Here is a 16,211-nt window from a genome sequence, read left to right on the forward strand (position 1 = left end):
TCTCGCCTTGATTACTTATGAGGTACGAAGTTGCAAGCTTACAAAAAGCTAGAAGGCCTATTAGTACTATTTCCAGATCTGAATACAAACAAAAATATCATCTCTCGCTTTGCGCTGTAGCATCACTTAGACGTACGCTCGATCTTCTTAAATTCCTAGTCATTCAAATGTTTCTTTCCACATGGCTATATTGAGCGCCCTCATAAATAGGTAAATCACAATATTTTTTCGTTCCCCCCCCCCCCCCATGCCGTGACCCTCGAAACGCCACTGAATATAATTACACAAAAAAGGATGAGTTACAATTCACTTTTCAACTGAGTGAATTACAAGTCTGACACGAGGCGACTGAGCGGTAGTACTTGGACCTTTTCCCTTCGACCTGCGTCAGAGCATCTCCGACAGAGTAGATCGTAATGTGAGCGTGGCCTGCAACGTAAAGGAAATAATATGTAGTTTATTTTTCATTTTTTGGGGGCCCCGCCTCCCAAACCCCTCTCAACTGTTCCGATTTCCAAACGATATATCGCCAATTTAGAAATTAGATAAGCTGTGAACTCGAGAGGTCGCACGAGTTGTTTACAATGAAAAGGACGGCAAAAGATGTCTATTCGAGCCAGCCCATTCCCAAACTCTATACCGTTCATGATAAAATAATCTTATGTCATATAATTTCATAATGTAAATGAAATCATCTGAAACTTGGCACCTCACAAATCCCTAATTTAAGGGGAAATATTTCAAAACGCATTTTTATTATATATGTTCTGAAAGAGTATATTCTCCCAAATAATTTGATACAATTTGATGTGGTGATACCATACAATTTTAGTCGGTAGGCCTATTCTTTGCAGTGATGTAAATTTTGACTTGCGCCAAAGTAAGATGCGACTCCAATGAATCCAGATGTCAATGATGCCGGGCAATGATGTCATAATTTCACAAGGGTGGCATTAAAATCCATTCCCAAACACCATTTCAATAATTAACATTAGAATTGTTAAATAAACACTGTTTAGTACAAATTCTCAAGATAATTTAATTGAAAATGGGTTTGCAATTATGTTTACTAACTCATGCAGGATTGTGACATAATTGGCATCTGGATTTATTCATTGAAGCCATGCCTTTCTTTGGCGCAAATCATAGTAAAAAAAAAATACCTTCTGATTATCCAAGCGTTAACACATACCATGTAAATTATAATAATATCAAATTATTTTTAGAAAATACTCTTTCAAGCCATATCATTTGTTCATGAAACATTTTTCCTTTAATTGGAGATTTTTGAGGTCAAGGTTTTTTTTCTTCACTCGGTATAGCTGATTGACAAAAGTATGAATAGCCATCTAACACTGATTCTATAGGGAGGTTAACTACTGATTCAGAACTTCCTTTGCCTAAATTGGGAAGAAATATCACTTAAAGGACAAGTCCACCCCAACAAAAAAATTGATTTGAATAAAAAGAGAAAAATCCAACAGACATAACACTAAAAATTTCATCAAAATTGGATGTAAAATAAGAAAGTTATGACATTTTAAAATTTCGCTTAATTTCACAAAACAGTTATATGCACATCCTGTTTAGTATGCAAATGAGGAGACTGATGACGTCATCCACTCACTATTTCTTTTGTATTTTATTATATGAAATATACTAATTTTCTCCTCATTGTCAAGTGAAACAGTGATTATTTCCTCCCTGAACATGTGGAATTAGCATTGATTAATACTATATGATTCAGTCAAGTCGGTCCCTATGGTCAAATCTGTAAAAAATGAAATATTGTTTGATTCAAACAATAAAAAACAAAAGAAATAGTGAGTGATGGACATCATCGACTGACTCATTTGCATGTCATTGAGTTGTGCATATCACTGTTTTGTGAAAAATAAACGAAACTTTAAAATGCCATAACTTTCTTATTTTACATCCGATTTTGATGAAATTTTCAGTGTTATGCTGGTTTGATTTTTCTCTATTTATTCAAATCAACATTTTGCTGGGGTGGACTTGACCTTTAACTTTGGAACTATTTGACTGGCGGAAGAATTGGGGTTATTTTACTGTTTCAAGTGATGAATTTGATCCCATCAGGAGATGTCTTCAAAAGCGCAGATTCATTTTTTAAATGAGCAGGTCATACGTGGTAGCTTTTCTGGTCAGATATTATGTCAGATTACATCTACTGGTGGTAAATATTCGACCCTCTAATTTCATCCTTATTTTTAAGGAAAAGTGCCATTTTGACACACTAGTCTACAAGGGCTGCGGAACGGTTTTGAAAGTGGGGGGGGGGGGCTGACCATGCAAAAAAAATATCACAATCAGACGATCATTCTTACGTTTTTGTACACAGTTTTGGAGAAAAAACCTTAAACAAGGTTCCACTAAAGTAATGAGCCTCCTATAACAAGCATAAGCATTTTTTATGCAATCATTAGAAAGGAAGGAAAATATCGAATAATATATGTACAATGAATAGTCAATCGCTGCATGGCGGGAAGGCGTTTTCAAAAACCATTCTGATTCACTAACCATTACCACGTTGTGCCCCCCCCCCCCCGCCCTTAATTCCCGGCCCCCATTACGATACGGGTCGACTGAATCTGTTTCGGAATCTTGAAATCAGACTACAAATCTTGGATTTGTATTATTTTCATATTCATTTTAGAAAGGAGAACTTTGGAGAAAAAAAATCGTTCTAGGAGAGACTCGAACCTGCATGATTCAATGATCTCGACTGTTACAGTAGTAAACCCACGATAGTGCATCGTTTTACCGATCATACCTCACGAGTTGAACTGATCGATGCGTTGGAAATTACTCAATCATTCCGCCATAAATATTCATGAGGCGTAGTCTGACTATATAAACCCTATCGGGTATATACTGCAAAAACGCCGATGTTAATTTAACACCAGCCTGGTATATCGGTCCATGCGAGAGAGGTGTTGAAACAATACAGGTTTGGCGTTTGACTAAAAGCACCAATTTGGCATTTACGCAACACCATTACTGTCAAACCAATATCGGTTTTAACACCTCTCTGGTGTGGACCGATATAGATACCGGGCTTGTGCTAAATCAACACCGGTCTTTATACCATTGTAATCGTAAGTGGGAAAATACGCCACCTGCAGGCTACAACTTACTTTCTCCACCAATAATAGCAGGCAATAAGTATCGGCAGGCTAGCTCCAAACAGTACGATTAAAACGGGAAATATATACCCCTGATCTAAAAAAGATAATAATAAAGAAATGTATATTTATTGCAACATTGAATCTGAACAGATATCATCTCCATGGCCTCATCATCATCATCATCATCATAACATCATATCACCGTCACCCTCAGCTTTATCATCTTCATCTTCATACTATAATATTGCATGAATTCATGTTTCGTATTTGAAAATGTATGCCCATTCTGCTTTATAAATGTATTAATTAATTCAATAAGTATAAGTTTGGGATTGTCATTTTTTTTCAAGCAATTTGCTTATGATGACAATCCTTCTCCTGCAAATTGTAAATATCATATAGTTAATCATTTTTGTCTGAAATTATCTTTTTAATACTCTTTATTTATGATTCATGCCAAAAATGCTAGCATATTATGTTTATTATGTTATGAAAAATGTATTATACGAATGTTATGGATGCAGAAGAAAACAATAAATCAAATCAAATCAAATCTCGTAAGAAGCGTCGAGATTAAGGATTTTGAGAGGATTATTCGCAACGTATGTCCCTGTTATGATCCATCAGATACATTATGTATATCTAGGCCTATGTATTTTCATTTGTGTGTCACAATGTGTTCACAGTGTGAAATCACATACACACTGTTAAATTTGAGCATTTCAACCGTGTGAAACAACATATACATATAGTCTACCATGTGAACACGCTGTGAACAGTCACACTGTCAAGGTGTCCATAGTGTGAAAATATTTTCGCATAGTCCACTGTGTTAACACACGGTGATCACACTGTGTGACACTGTGGTTATTCCAGGAGGAACGCATGCTACTTTTATCTTTAAAAAATTAGATATATGTGTAAGAAAGATCCCAACTGTCTCCTTGAATGCCATGAACGTGATGGTATTAAGAATCAGAGAAAAGGTCATTATTCTTAGCATAATTATAATGAGCTAATAGGCCCCTATAGCAAAATGTTAATTACAGCTATGAACGATGAAAGATTTAAAATGTGTGCTTTTTTTTTCTTTACAATATTTGAAAATAAGAAATGATTTTGTTTACCTTTTCTCACTTGTGAGTTACTCCTGTAATTGTCGTTCGGTGATTGTGTAGCGTTCTGAAGACTGCTGCTTCCCGTTTGCTGATGAGCAACGCCTGGAATAATATCAAATGACGTGTGTTTGAATAGAAAGAAACGTTTAATTGAAGTATTTTAAGGGATATTATCACTAACTAAATCAAACATTTTTCACTGCTACCCCCCCCCCCCTCTCTCTCTCCCTCTTCCAACATGTCCAAGTATTCCGATTCGTCTAATGCCAATTCGTCCAATCGCCCACTCGTCTAATATTTATTTGGTCTACCATCAGTTCGTCCACTCACTACATGGTCTACTTTCATTTAGTCTAATGCCATTCCATCTAATAACCTGTTGGTCCAATAGCCATTTAGTCTCATTGGACTAAGTGTTAAATTGTGCAAACTGAATGAAAATGAAATGGATTTTCTACCAACATGGTTATGAGACGAAATTGTCATAGACGAAATGGTGATATTAAAGACGAAGTGATGATTGGACCAAATGGTTGTTAGACGAAATGTTGATGGACGGAATGGCATTAAGGCCACCGCACACCTTACGACAGTTCGCGATCCGATTTTGGAACAAATCGCATTTACTAATTTTCTGAAAAAGTGAATGGAACATATCATTTTTTTAGGTTAAAATTAATTGAAAGAATACTAATATAACCATTTTGAAAGATTACAAGCCTTTATTTTAGAGTAAAGGCCAAATTAGTTTCAAATCGTAGGCAATCGTACGACTGCTATGACGTCATTACGACTAGATATTAAATTCGATTTTATTCTAAGAAGGATGATAGCACAGTCACAGATTTGAACACATGTATTCGTACGATGATTTAGAACATTACACAGTAAGATATTCCAAGTCTCAATATTAGCATCAAATTCTATGACATTTTATTCTGAAATCGGGTCGCTGACCAATCGTAAGGTGTGCGGTCGCCTTTAGACTTAATGAAATTAGATCATGTGGTGAGTGGACGAGTTGGCAGTACATGAATTGGCAAGTTACCATAATGGATATGCAAGTTCCGACGGCCATTGTAGTATGCCTTATAGTAGTTTAAACACAATGCTTCCCAGGCCAGAGAGTGGAAAAATGCGTACACTCCGTGACAGCAAGCCAGAATACCGGGTTTATGTTTTGTTAATCGATTAAACGTATTAAACGGATCGTTAGGTCAGATGCAATTTTACGGATACTTTTGCGCAATCGAACAAAGCGAGCAAGGATATTTCAGTTTTCTTTAATCAATACTTATTTACGTCAAAAAGGGGGTCAAATGGGCTAGATATTCGTGTAAGCTCGAATTTAAAATCATGTAAATGTTGAATATTGTAGTACAATGATATTACCAAAGTTTAATTTCGTGGGGAAAATGAGGGCTTTCGGGCCCTCGCACCCCCTCCCTCTGCCATTCTCATCTTTTAATCAGTATTCAAGAGAGTACTAGAGGCTAATAGCCAGACTAAAATGGAAAATGAATGGATTTTATTATATTGTAACACTAGTATTGTAATACAATGCCAGTATTTCGAAGAGATCGCGTCATATTTCCTGCGCAATTAGAGTCAATTATGGGATCACAATGCAAACGAAATCGACATCAATCAAATTATTCTAAACCCATCCAGATTCCTTTCAACAATCTACAGATGGAATATTATTAAAAATCCATTCTCATGACATTTGGAGGTCAATTAGCAATCATATTGGAAAAATGTTTACGTGAACGAGGACCGCTTTCAATAATATTGAGAACAGAATAAAGAAACGATTGCCGATCAATGAACATTTCAGTCTTACACACTGTCATGGCTATTAAATTGCAATTAAATATTTGCGATGATTTTATAAACATTTTGAGAACGTAATGGTATTCAAAATGATATGCTAGCAATTTTGCGTAATTCTGTATTGTACGGTGAACCTTTTCCATAGGCGATATATTAATAATGACACAATTTTTCCATTGGTTTGAAAATAATATTGCCCCACCCTCCCCTTTGTTCGCGCTATATTTTTTATGTCTGTATATCTGTCGTTGTCTCTCTTTTTCTTTCTTTCTCTCTCTCCCTCTCTCTCAATTTAAAGGGGCACCCCGGGCTGAAGATAATTGCATCTGCCTGGAGTAAAATTTTCCGAGTAAAATGATGAAAAGTTGTATCAAAATCTGATAACAAATAGCGATATAAGTTATTGAATTTTAAAGTTAGGAATATTTTGTGAGAACAGTTTTTTGCACGTCGTCATGGATAGGCGGGTTGATGATGTCACATCCCCACTTTCCTTTTTTTTTTCATTTTATTAAAAGAAGTCATAAATATTTCATATTGTTATATGCGTGTTTTTATAATATGTTCCTTTATAATTAAATAATTTACAGCAATGAATATAAAATGCACCAAATCTGTTGTCAAGCCATTTTCTTTAGTTCTAGGAGGGCAAAATTTGAATAAACATGATTTTATGTAAATAAAATATTTTCAAAAACCCAAACAAATGGGCGTATGGTATCAAAAGTTTGCTCAATGAATATTTATGAAGAAAAACATAGTTTCTCTGAAAAAATGCAAATCTGAAATATGTCATAACTTCATCATTTCTCGTCCGATTTTTATGAAGTTGGAGCGAAGCACTGCGCTACACCGAGCATGCGAAAACGACTACGACCACTGCACTGCCCCCCCCCCCCCACTATCCTGTTAAACGACCTCCTTTCAAGGAAATCCATTGTTATGTCAGGCAAAGGTTGGACATGATCGATCAGTGTCTTGCTTCACCCAATCGGCTTTGTATAACGTAAACACAGAGGGATGTGTAAATATGGAAAGCCAATCGTGACACAGATCTCTATAACAGTACAGATTCGATTCATTGATTAGCTGATTTGGCACTCAGATCATTCATAACTGTGTGGGAATAACAACTGAATAAGTTTTCTTTGCCACGATACCATGAAAAATGAGCACCATGAACATTGGACATTTTCGTCTTTCCATGATTTCAGCACAGAGGCCAGACCACGACCTAAGTAAAATGGTAAAATGCCAGTTCGTCCACTGCCAACTCGTCCACTCACCACATGGTCTACCTTCATTTAGTCTTATGCCATTCCGTCCATAAACATTTGGTTTAACAACCATTTAGTCCAGTCATCACTTCGTCTAATCTCCAGTTCGTCTATTACCATTTCGTGTAATAACCATTTGGTATAATATCCATTTCATTTTCATTCATTTTGCACAATTTTACATTTAGTCCAAAGAGACCAAATGGCTACTGGACCAACTGGTTATTAGACGGAATGGCATTAGACTAAATGAAAGTAGACCATGTGGTGAGTGGACGAACTGATGGTAGACCAAATGATAGTAGACAAGTTGGCAATCGGACGAATTGGCATTAGACGAATTGGAAATAAACAAGTAAAACTGGACTTCAGAATATGGACCAAAGCAAGCAGCCCACTAGCATGACTAGTGAGGGTGCGAATCAAAAAGTCCTTACTATCATCTCAATATTCGATATATTTGTTGGTCTATATACAACGTTTACCCTCTCTCTCTCTCTCTATCTTCCCAATTTTCCTATTTTATAATTATACCCCTTTTCGTCTTTTGACTTAATGTATGATACTATATTTACATTTCAAGTTAAATTACCTTCAATTTCTGCAGAATGTCCATATACCCACGATGATTGTAATAATGATGCTATAAACGATGGTGCCGACGGCGACGACGATGATTGCATTGCAGCGGCAGCGCACAGTGGGGAAGATACTGAACGCTTCATTTCCAGCTTTAATTGGGCCAGGTAGAAACACATCTTCATCGCACTCGTCGAAGTCCGCGTCGACGTCAAATTCTTTGAGGTACTAGTAATCGAAGATGAATTGACAAAGGTAGACACTTCCCTGGGAATCGTCGAAGTCGCGCACGCTGTTGTCGGGTCCGACGTTTGCTCCGCAGGACTAGAGGTGAAACTGGAATCAACGTTCACGAATTCAGATTGAAGATCAGCAGTGATGCTAGATGACGATGAAAATGTTGCTGCTCTGGACGATGGTGAAGTTGTAGGTTGAACTGTCGATGTCATAATGTATTCAGTCGTAGCATCTGATGCAGTTGTTACCTCACCTGGTGATAAGCGTGCGGTGGTTTCCTGGAGCTCTATGATTAGTGGTATAGGTTGGTTTATGATTGTCGAGGAATGGGTATTTGTGGACATCGATTCCCCTAGGCCTACAGAACTCGTAGCCTGAGAGGCAGTGGTGGCGGTAGTTGAGAATGCATCAGCAGATGAAGCAACAGCAACGGTGGTGCTAACAAGTGTGTTTGTAGCATCATGTAGGGCAGAATCAGTCGTAGCTGGAGCACGATGTCCAGCCAAGGAAGTATTTGTGATAGCAACCTCAGAGGTATTAACAGTATAGACAGAAGAAGCAGTAATATTGGCGTTGGTAGCAATAGCAGAAACACTTGCGTTAGAATCAGCAGATGAAGCAGAAAAATGAGTAACGACAGCAGAAGAAGTCGAATTGGGATAAGCAGTATTACTAGAATCAGTAACAGGAGAGTAAGAATTAGCATTAGGATCAGAAGAAGAAGTAATATCCAGGGTATTAAGAGTAGCAGCTGCAGAGACTGTAGAACTAGTAGAATTTGTATAAGCAGTAATATTGGAAGTACCGGTAGTAATGATACGGGAAGTAGCAGAATTACTATCTACAGAAGTAGTTCCATTAGTAGCCTTAGCAGCCGAAACGATAGTTGAATTAGAAAGATCGATAGAAGCAACAGCGGTTACAGTAGTACCAGTGGTAGAGGTCGTATTAAAAATTGGAGTAGGGCTATGGGCAGGTTTGGTTGTCTCTGATATAACAGTGCCCATTGTAGATGTCACATCAATTGCCGGGTCACTTAAAGTACTTTCAAAAGAGGAGTTTGCAAACGTACCATCCAGGGATGTAGATTCCGTTGTAGTAGCCAATAGGCCTTTCGTTGTCTCCGACGTGTTGAGTTGCGACATGGAAGTTGTAGTCTTCGATCGTTGGGTGGTTACACTTGGGGTGGTTCCTGAATGTTTTCAAATAATAGAATAACATCTCTAATAATATAATGTAATAAAATACATATAAGTGTATCAAATATATAATTGTATGCTCATGCTATGTATTAAAATAAAGCTTGCATTCTTTCAGCCACGTTATGTTTAAGGGTCGAAGGACATTGCCATTACTATCTTTAAAATGCACACATATGGCTAAATGATTCAATACTATTAACGCATTAATCATGTTAAGCAATGTAAGCATGTGTTCAATGTAATGTCCCATTATAAAGCAAATTAATGTTGTATTTTAAGCCGTGTCCTACCTGAACCGGTAGATCGTTGTACAAAGCATAAAAGAATCACAGAATAAAGTACTTAATGGTTATAAACATCACTAACCGAACAGGAAGTCGTTACGGTAGTCGATGCATCTCAACCGCTTGTATAGTTGATTTCCCACAAAAGCGAAGCTGCCAGAGAGGGACGTCCCGTAAGCCTCAACGTAGAACGCAGATTGCGGTTCTGAATGTGCAATTTTGTATGTAAGACCTTCCTGTCCGGTACCACTGAAGGCACATATACCACTGTAATTCAACAAGGAGAAGGATCCCAAAGACACTGTTGTTTCTGATGCTCCAGCATTCTTATAGACGACGCTTAGACCAGAGCTGCTAGAACAAGTCGTGACGATTGTGAAGTGGTGAGAGAAAGAATGGCTCTGTATAGGGTTCATGCGGACATGAGTTACTTGGTTAGTGTATTGCTCTTCTGGAGGTACTAGGACCATCGATATGGTACCCTTCATGAACTTCATGACCTGCACGGGTTGATTACTGGTGATTCTTAGCATGGTATCATCTGCGACGTCCAAATCGAATGTCTGTCTTTGGTTAAGATCTACTTGAGATCCATTTACGATTACAGTGGTATTGTCCCGAGCTGCTGTCACTTGGACAAAGTAGCCAGAAGCCGAGGCTCCGTTAAACGGTGGCACATTGAAGACAGTGCCCCATCGATCGTAGGGTAGCAGCTGCTCTATGGCGTAGTCACATGTCCCATCTATGGCATCGGGAGTGTAGGCACATGCTGCTCCGCTCACCACGGATACGGATTGGTTGGCTAAGATCCTCGATCCCGTGAAATCATTTGAGGAAGTCGTGACAGTCATCTGACCCCAGGCGGGAATCTCGATTACAAGATTTTCAGTTCCGTCATAGAGGATCTCGTTGAATTCAAATACCGCGTTAGGGGAAATCTTGACCAGAGTAGGTTGCCCCAAAGATGAGATGACTACCTGGCCAAGACCAGGGTTTGCTCGGACAACCACAAAGTATTCTTGACCGAGGTATTCGAGCGGGATGGTGCCCATTGCTCCGAACGTGAGGTTCTGTGTCAAGCAAACACATAAAATTCATTATAAGGTTACGAAACGATGGTATTATGCTAATAGACCTCAGGCCCTGCCAACTTCTCATTTCAGACTTTTCTTGCTTTATATTTCATAGTAAAATCGGGGTTAAACATGTTATGGCTTCTTTTCAGACCCGGTAAGTCAAACTGACTCGCATCCCTGTTGAAACTACGATAATTTGCCTTTTGTATTTGGGAGATTTTATTTCATATACTCATTAGTGAGTGCACTTAATACGAGATTGTTAAATTTACGCAGCTATGCTCTTACAATCAGCGAATGCCAATGGAATTGTTCACTTACAGCGCTATTATACCCATAAACGAGGGTTTTTATCGGGTCAACCGATATGATCCGCAACGTGCCTTCATTGAAACCCGTAGTTCTTGTGACAGTCGTTGCTGGTGTGAAGGTGACGATCTTTTCATCGGGTATGGCGTCAACCGTCACGTCCAGGAATGCCCCGCTGAAAGGACGGGAAAGGGTTATATCCGTTCCTGGTTTGGCTGCTGTCGTTTGGGTGATGCTACCGAACTCCCCTAGATCTGTGGAATTCTGACCGTTTGGGAACAGTCCAAAGACAATCTCTGTGTCAAATCGCGATGAGTCAGTATCCTCACCGACTGCCAAAGGAATAATAAACAGTTAAGTTTGTGACTTTAAACGACAGAGAAACAACTAATAAATCATATGAAAACGATCTCTGCAAGCAACACTGATATTAGAATTAAATATGAAAATATAATGTGCTAAAAAGTTTCAGTATAATCATAGGTGCATTTGAATGGCATTGATCGATATAAACATAATAGTATCGCTAGAAAGGGGACATTAGGGACTCCCCGATATTTGTAAAGAAAAGCGACCAGAATAAAGGGGTGAACCAAAAAAAAAAGAAAAGGGGAAAACGATGGAGGGGGGAATATATCCAATCGGGACTCCTTGGGCAATAACGCTGTGTTACTCTTACCATTCTAGTAAGATAATTGACGTCACCCTTTGTTCGTTTTACCCCTATCAAGGTACCCTGGGAGCTGTTCCTTATACGATACAGTGAAACGATGAACAGATGACAGATAGTTTCTAATTAATGCCTTATTCTGCCTCTCTATATCGTGTTTGTCTTATCTTATCAGGCAATCTAAGAAATATTCAACCATAATAGGGCCTATTTTTCATAATTCCTGCGGTTATTCTATATTAACTCTACATTACATTACAGACAACTCAAGCAATACTTCCATTGCAAGTTGCGCGCCATGCTCGCACATACATGACATAGACAAGTGCAGTTAACTTTGTTCAGCAGAGTCCGCTGTTGCAAAGACTGAAGCTTTTGGTCTAGCTCGCACATTGACTTTCAAAATTTAACCGTAATGAAGAAAGCTCTCATCATCCATCGCTTTCAGGCTTCATAGCCCGTCCCGTAAATCCTAATCAAGTATTTTTATGTATCCCCGCCCTAAATAATGCTTAAAATAATTTATTTTCATGATATGGTAGAATATATACACTTTATACGTATCCAGGTTTGAAATATACCCCCTTTTCAGGATGTAGAATTTAATTACCTTTTTTCATTGTACGTGGGTATGTCGCCCGGCCATGAAACGCAACCCTTATACGTGCATTAAAATAAACGAGCATGATATTTACCTGTAATGGAAGTGCCCCACTCCAACTCCCCTCCCCCTGTTGGATATTTACCTGTGCATGTATTTGCTCGTGATGGGTGGTTGAATACAACTAGAATATACGAACATAAAACCAGCAATACATGTGTACCATCAAAGACCTCCATTCTGTGTATTTGGAAAATGATAAAGAATTTAAATACATTTCTGCATAGAAAAGAATGATTGATGCTTTGAATGATTCCCCATTTTGTCATGAAATGAATGAAAAAGTTCACAACCTTTAAAGATGTACTGCAGGCTGAAAACAATATGATTTGTACAGATAAAGAAAAATAAGACAAACAAAACACTGAAAATTTGATCAAAATCGGTCAAGAGATAACAAAGTTATGGCATTTTAAAGATTAGCATTATTCCGGTGAAACAGTTCTAGGTATGTCTATATAAATATTCAATGAGCAAACTGATGATGTCATATCCCCACTTGTTCTTTTGTATTTTATCATATAATATTAGGTTTATTCTAAACTTTTCCTTTAAGAAAAAAAAATGGAAGGACAACTGATTTAGTACATTAGATATTCATTACTGCAACTTATTTCATTACAAGGGAGACAAATCATTCACACATGTATGAAAAAATGAAACAATTATCATAAGAAAGGGGAAAGTGGGGACATGAGATCATCAGTCCAACTAATGAATATTTATGACGACATGTATAAAAATGTTTTCACAATATATTGCTAAAACTTAAAAGTCAAAACTTTGCTATTTGTTAACAGATTTTGATGAAAGTTTCATCATTTCGCTCCGTAAATTTTACTCTTATTTATTTAGATATAAATATTTTCAGCTTTGAGTACCTCTTTAAACACTTTTAAATTGACGAAATGTAACAGAAAGTGTTTCTTTCTCAGTTCTTCTTTCTTTCTTTCCTTCCTTCTTTCTTTCTTTCCTTCCTTCTTTCTTTCTTTATTTCTTTCTTACTTTCTTTTTTTCTTTTTTTTTCTTTTTTTTTGCTAAACTTTGATAAATAGAAATTTCCAATCCTGTGTTGCTAATAAACGAGTAGGGCAATTTAGCGGCAGTCAATATTTTAGATATCAATTTTCACCTTTTTTTTTCAGCAGAAGAATTATTCTCACATAAAATAAATGCATGTAGATCAGCACAGTCCGATAAAAACAGTTTTCTTGTCCGGAAAAATTATGATTGCTTACCTTTTGCTTATATATAGAGTGTTGATCAAAGAAGTTTGTTGGCAGATTTTCTCAACAGATTCACGGGCAAATTCTGGAAAATCGTATCTACATTTTATAAATGATTATATCGTCGCAATACTAGAAAAGGGCATTTCTTTCTCTTCATAAATAGTATGAATGCGCCAGAAACTCTGCCCTCATGTTCCTCTCAGAATTTTTAAGGTCGAATATTCCAATTAGGCCATCGATTCTGAGGTAGGGATGACATTTAAATTACATCTATGACGTCATGGTAATTAGCGGAGTGACCAACAAACTCGACTGGAACATAATCAACCAATTCATGATAAAATTATAACTTTGTGAACCTACCTATATAGCTATATTAAAGCCAAGTGCAGTAAACATTTGGACGGGGCATATACCCCATTCATGCCCATACACCCTCCTTATCGAGAAAAATATTTTTATTTTTATTATCATTATTTCATCTCCTTTTATGTAAAGAATCCTTGTTTTACGATTGTAAATGAATTCGGGAAGGGTAATTGGGAAGACCCGCTTGAAAATAATTTGGTCTATGGTTATGGACCTGGTTTCTCGGTTCTATCTCCGATTGTTGCATGTGTGTTGAAAATCATTCACAATGGTTTTAGAAAAGAATGGGTAGAATATAATACTGTACAACAAATAAACAATTTACATGTAGTAGAAGTAGATGAAGAAGAAGCATAAAGGTAGTAGATTTTTTTTTATTTTTTTTTTTATCCATGTCCATTGCATAAAATCTCAAACAAATAACAAATTGCAATGTAAAAGGGGTCATATACACAATGCTAACTAAACGCCATCGATATTTAGTGCGCATTAATTTTTAGTGACCCATTGTGATAAATGCGCGAACCGCTTTTTTTTCTTATCAACTTCCTGAACAAGCAGGCTGTATATGTTCCTTCTATATTTAGTCTTTGAATCCTACCCCCCTTCATTTCTCTCATCCTCCCAACCTTCAACCTCTCTTTTCCTCTCGCACGTGCATTTAAACCCCCACACTCACTCCGCTCCGGCACTCACTCAATTTCTCATTCGCCATTTCTCTCTCACTCACACACACACCCAACTCTTTATTTTCCTCTCGCACGTGCAAAATCACCCCCCATACTCTCTCAAATTCCCAATCAATATCTCACACACACACACCCCCTTCACATTGTCCATTCATCTCGCACGTGCACAATCACCCCCTCACACTCACTTAATCTCTAACTCGCTCTGTGTGTTACACGCCTCTCACTCGTTTTCTCTCGCATGTGCAAAATCACCCTCACACTCGCTCTTCCCCACACCCTAACACTCTCCTTTCATCTCGTCCCTCGTACACGCACAATCACCCCAAACACGTACTCACTCATTCTCTAACACGCTCTCTGCCTCACAATCACCCTCAAGCACTCACTCATTCTCTTCCTCTCGCTCTTTCCCACACCATTAAATTCCTTTCATCTCGCATGTGCATAATCGCCCCAAACACTCACTCATTCTCTAACTCGCTCTCGGCCTCCCACAATCACCCTCAAGCACTCACTCATTCTCTCTCCCTCTCTCTCTCAATCACTCTCAAGTACTCACTCATTCTCTCTCCATCTGCCTCGCAATCACCCCCAAACACTCACTCAGTCTCTCGCTCCCCTTCTGTGTCACACACCGTCACTCTTTCTCTCTCGCACACCACCTTTATCTGTCACTCTCGTCTCATACACGCACGCTTGCGCACACACTCACTCATCTATTCTCTGGATCTATATCGGTCCTTCCTCTCACATGCAATATGGTCATAATAGAAAAGCCTATAGGCCAATGAGACAGAAACTAAATGATTCAAAACACAATATTGAGTTTTCAGTAGTTTTTTTTCCATAATCTTATTATTCTCATTAAAGATAAAGAGGGACATAAACTTCAAAAGTATGCTCTAGAAATTTGTAAATTCTTTCTGAATTGTATTGGTGTTAAGATTTTGATATACGATGTGTCTTAGAAGAAAGCATTAAAGAATTAGTTTGCACAAACTTGTCAGGTCATTAACTTAATAATTCAATATTGATACTATGCCATCATTGCGACACAAATTACCAAACCAGAATATGTTTATTATAGAGTCTATATGTATAAAAGAACAGTAGATTGTAAATTTGGGTATATGTAAAGGCAATAAAGTTAAGACATAACCATTAACTTTATTTTTTTCACCGCTTTTTACGCTTGACAATGAAAAATGGGAACGACCAGGTGATTTCAATGATTTGAATTCATTTTCAAAATTATTGCAATTAATGAACTTGAAACTTACATATCTGACACAAAATTGACTTAATTATATAAGACTAAGAAAAAAAAATTAGAACCGTATACCTGCAATTACGATCATACAAATCCCTACAAATATTATTATTGCCGTTTTCATGAATTCTCTATTTAAAACAATATTATATATGGATAATGCACAACACTATATACACAATGAGAAAACATAAATGTACATTTTTTTTTTACTTAATGCTACTTTCTACTCACGTGCATTTATTTTTTTATTGGC

General features: G+C 37.4%; 1 protein-coding gene across 1 annotated transcript; it reads right to left on the reverse strand.

The window, feature by feature from the left end:
• Nucleotides 1–313: 313 nt before the first annotated feature.
• On the reverse strand, nt 314–12,574 carry LOC129280111 (mucin-22-like). Its single transcript, XM_064112595.1, has 5 exons — nt 12,559–12,574; nt 11,077–11,396; nt 9,762–10,749; nt 7,970–9,385; nt 314–429 (listed from the first exon to the last, which is right to left on the reverse strand). Exons 1-5 carry the CDS (start codon nt 12,572–12,574, stop codon nt 314–316), a joined length of 2,856 nt encoding a protein of 951 aa, XP_063968665.1.
• Nucleotides 12,575–16,211: the final 3,637 nt, after the last annotated feature.

This window comes from Lytechinus pictus, chromosome 17 (genome assembly GCF_037042905.1).
Source record: "Lytechinus pictus isolate F3 Inbred chromosome 17, Lp3.0, whole genome shotgun sequence".
In the NCBI taxonomy this organism is placed as follows: domain Eukaryota; kingdom Metazoa; phylum Echinodermata; class Echinoidea; order Temnopleuroida; family Toxopneustidae; genus Lytechinus; species Lytechinus pictus.

Coding starts and splice junctions, on each gene's coding strand:
- LOC129280111 (XM_064112595.1), bottom strand. Junction 9,386..9,761: donor CCGTAACGACTTCCTGTTCG/GTTAGTGATGTT, acceptor GAAAACATTCAG/GAACCACCCCAAGTGTAACC. Junction 430..7,969: donor ACATTCTGCAGAAATTGAAG/GTAATTTAACTT, acceptor TTTACGTTGCAG/GCCACGCTCACATTACGATC.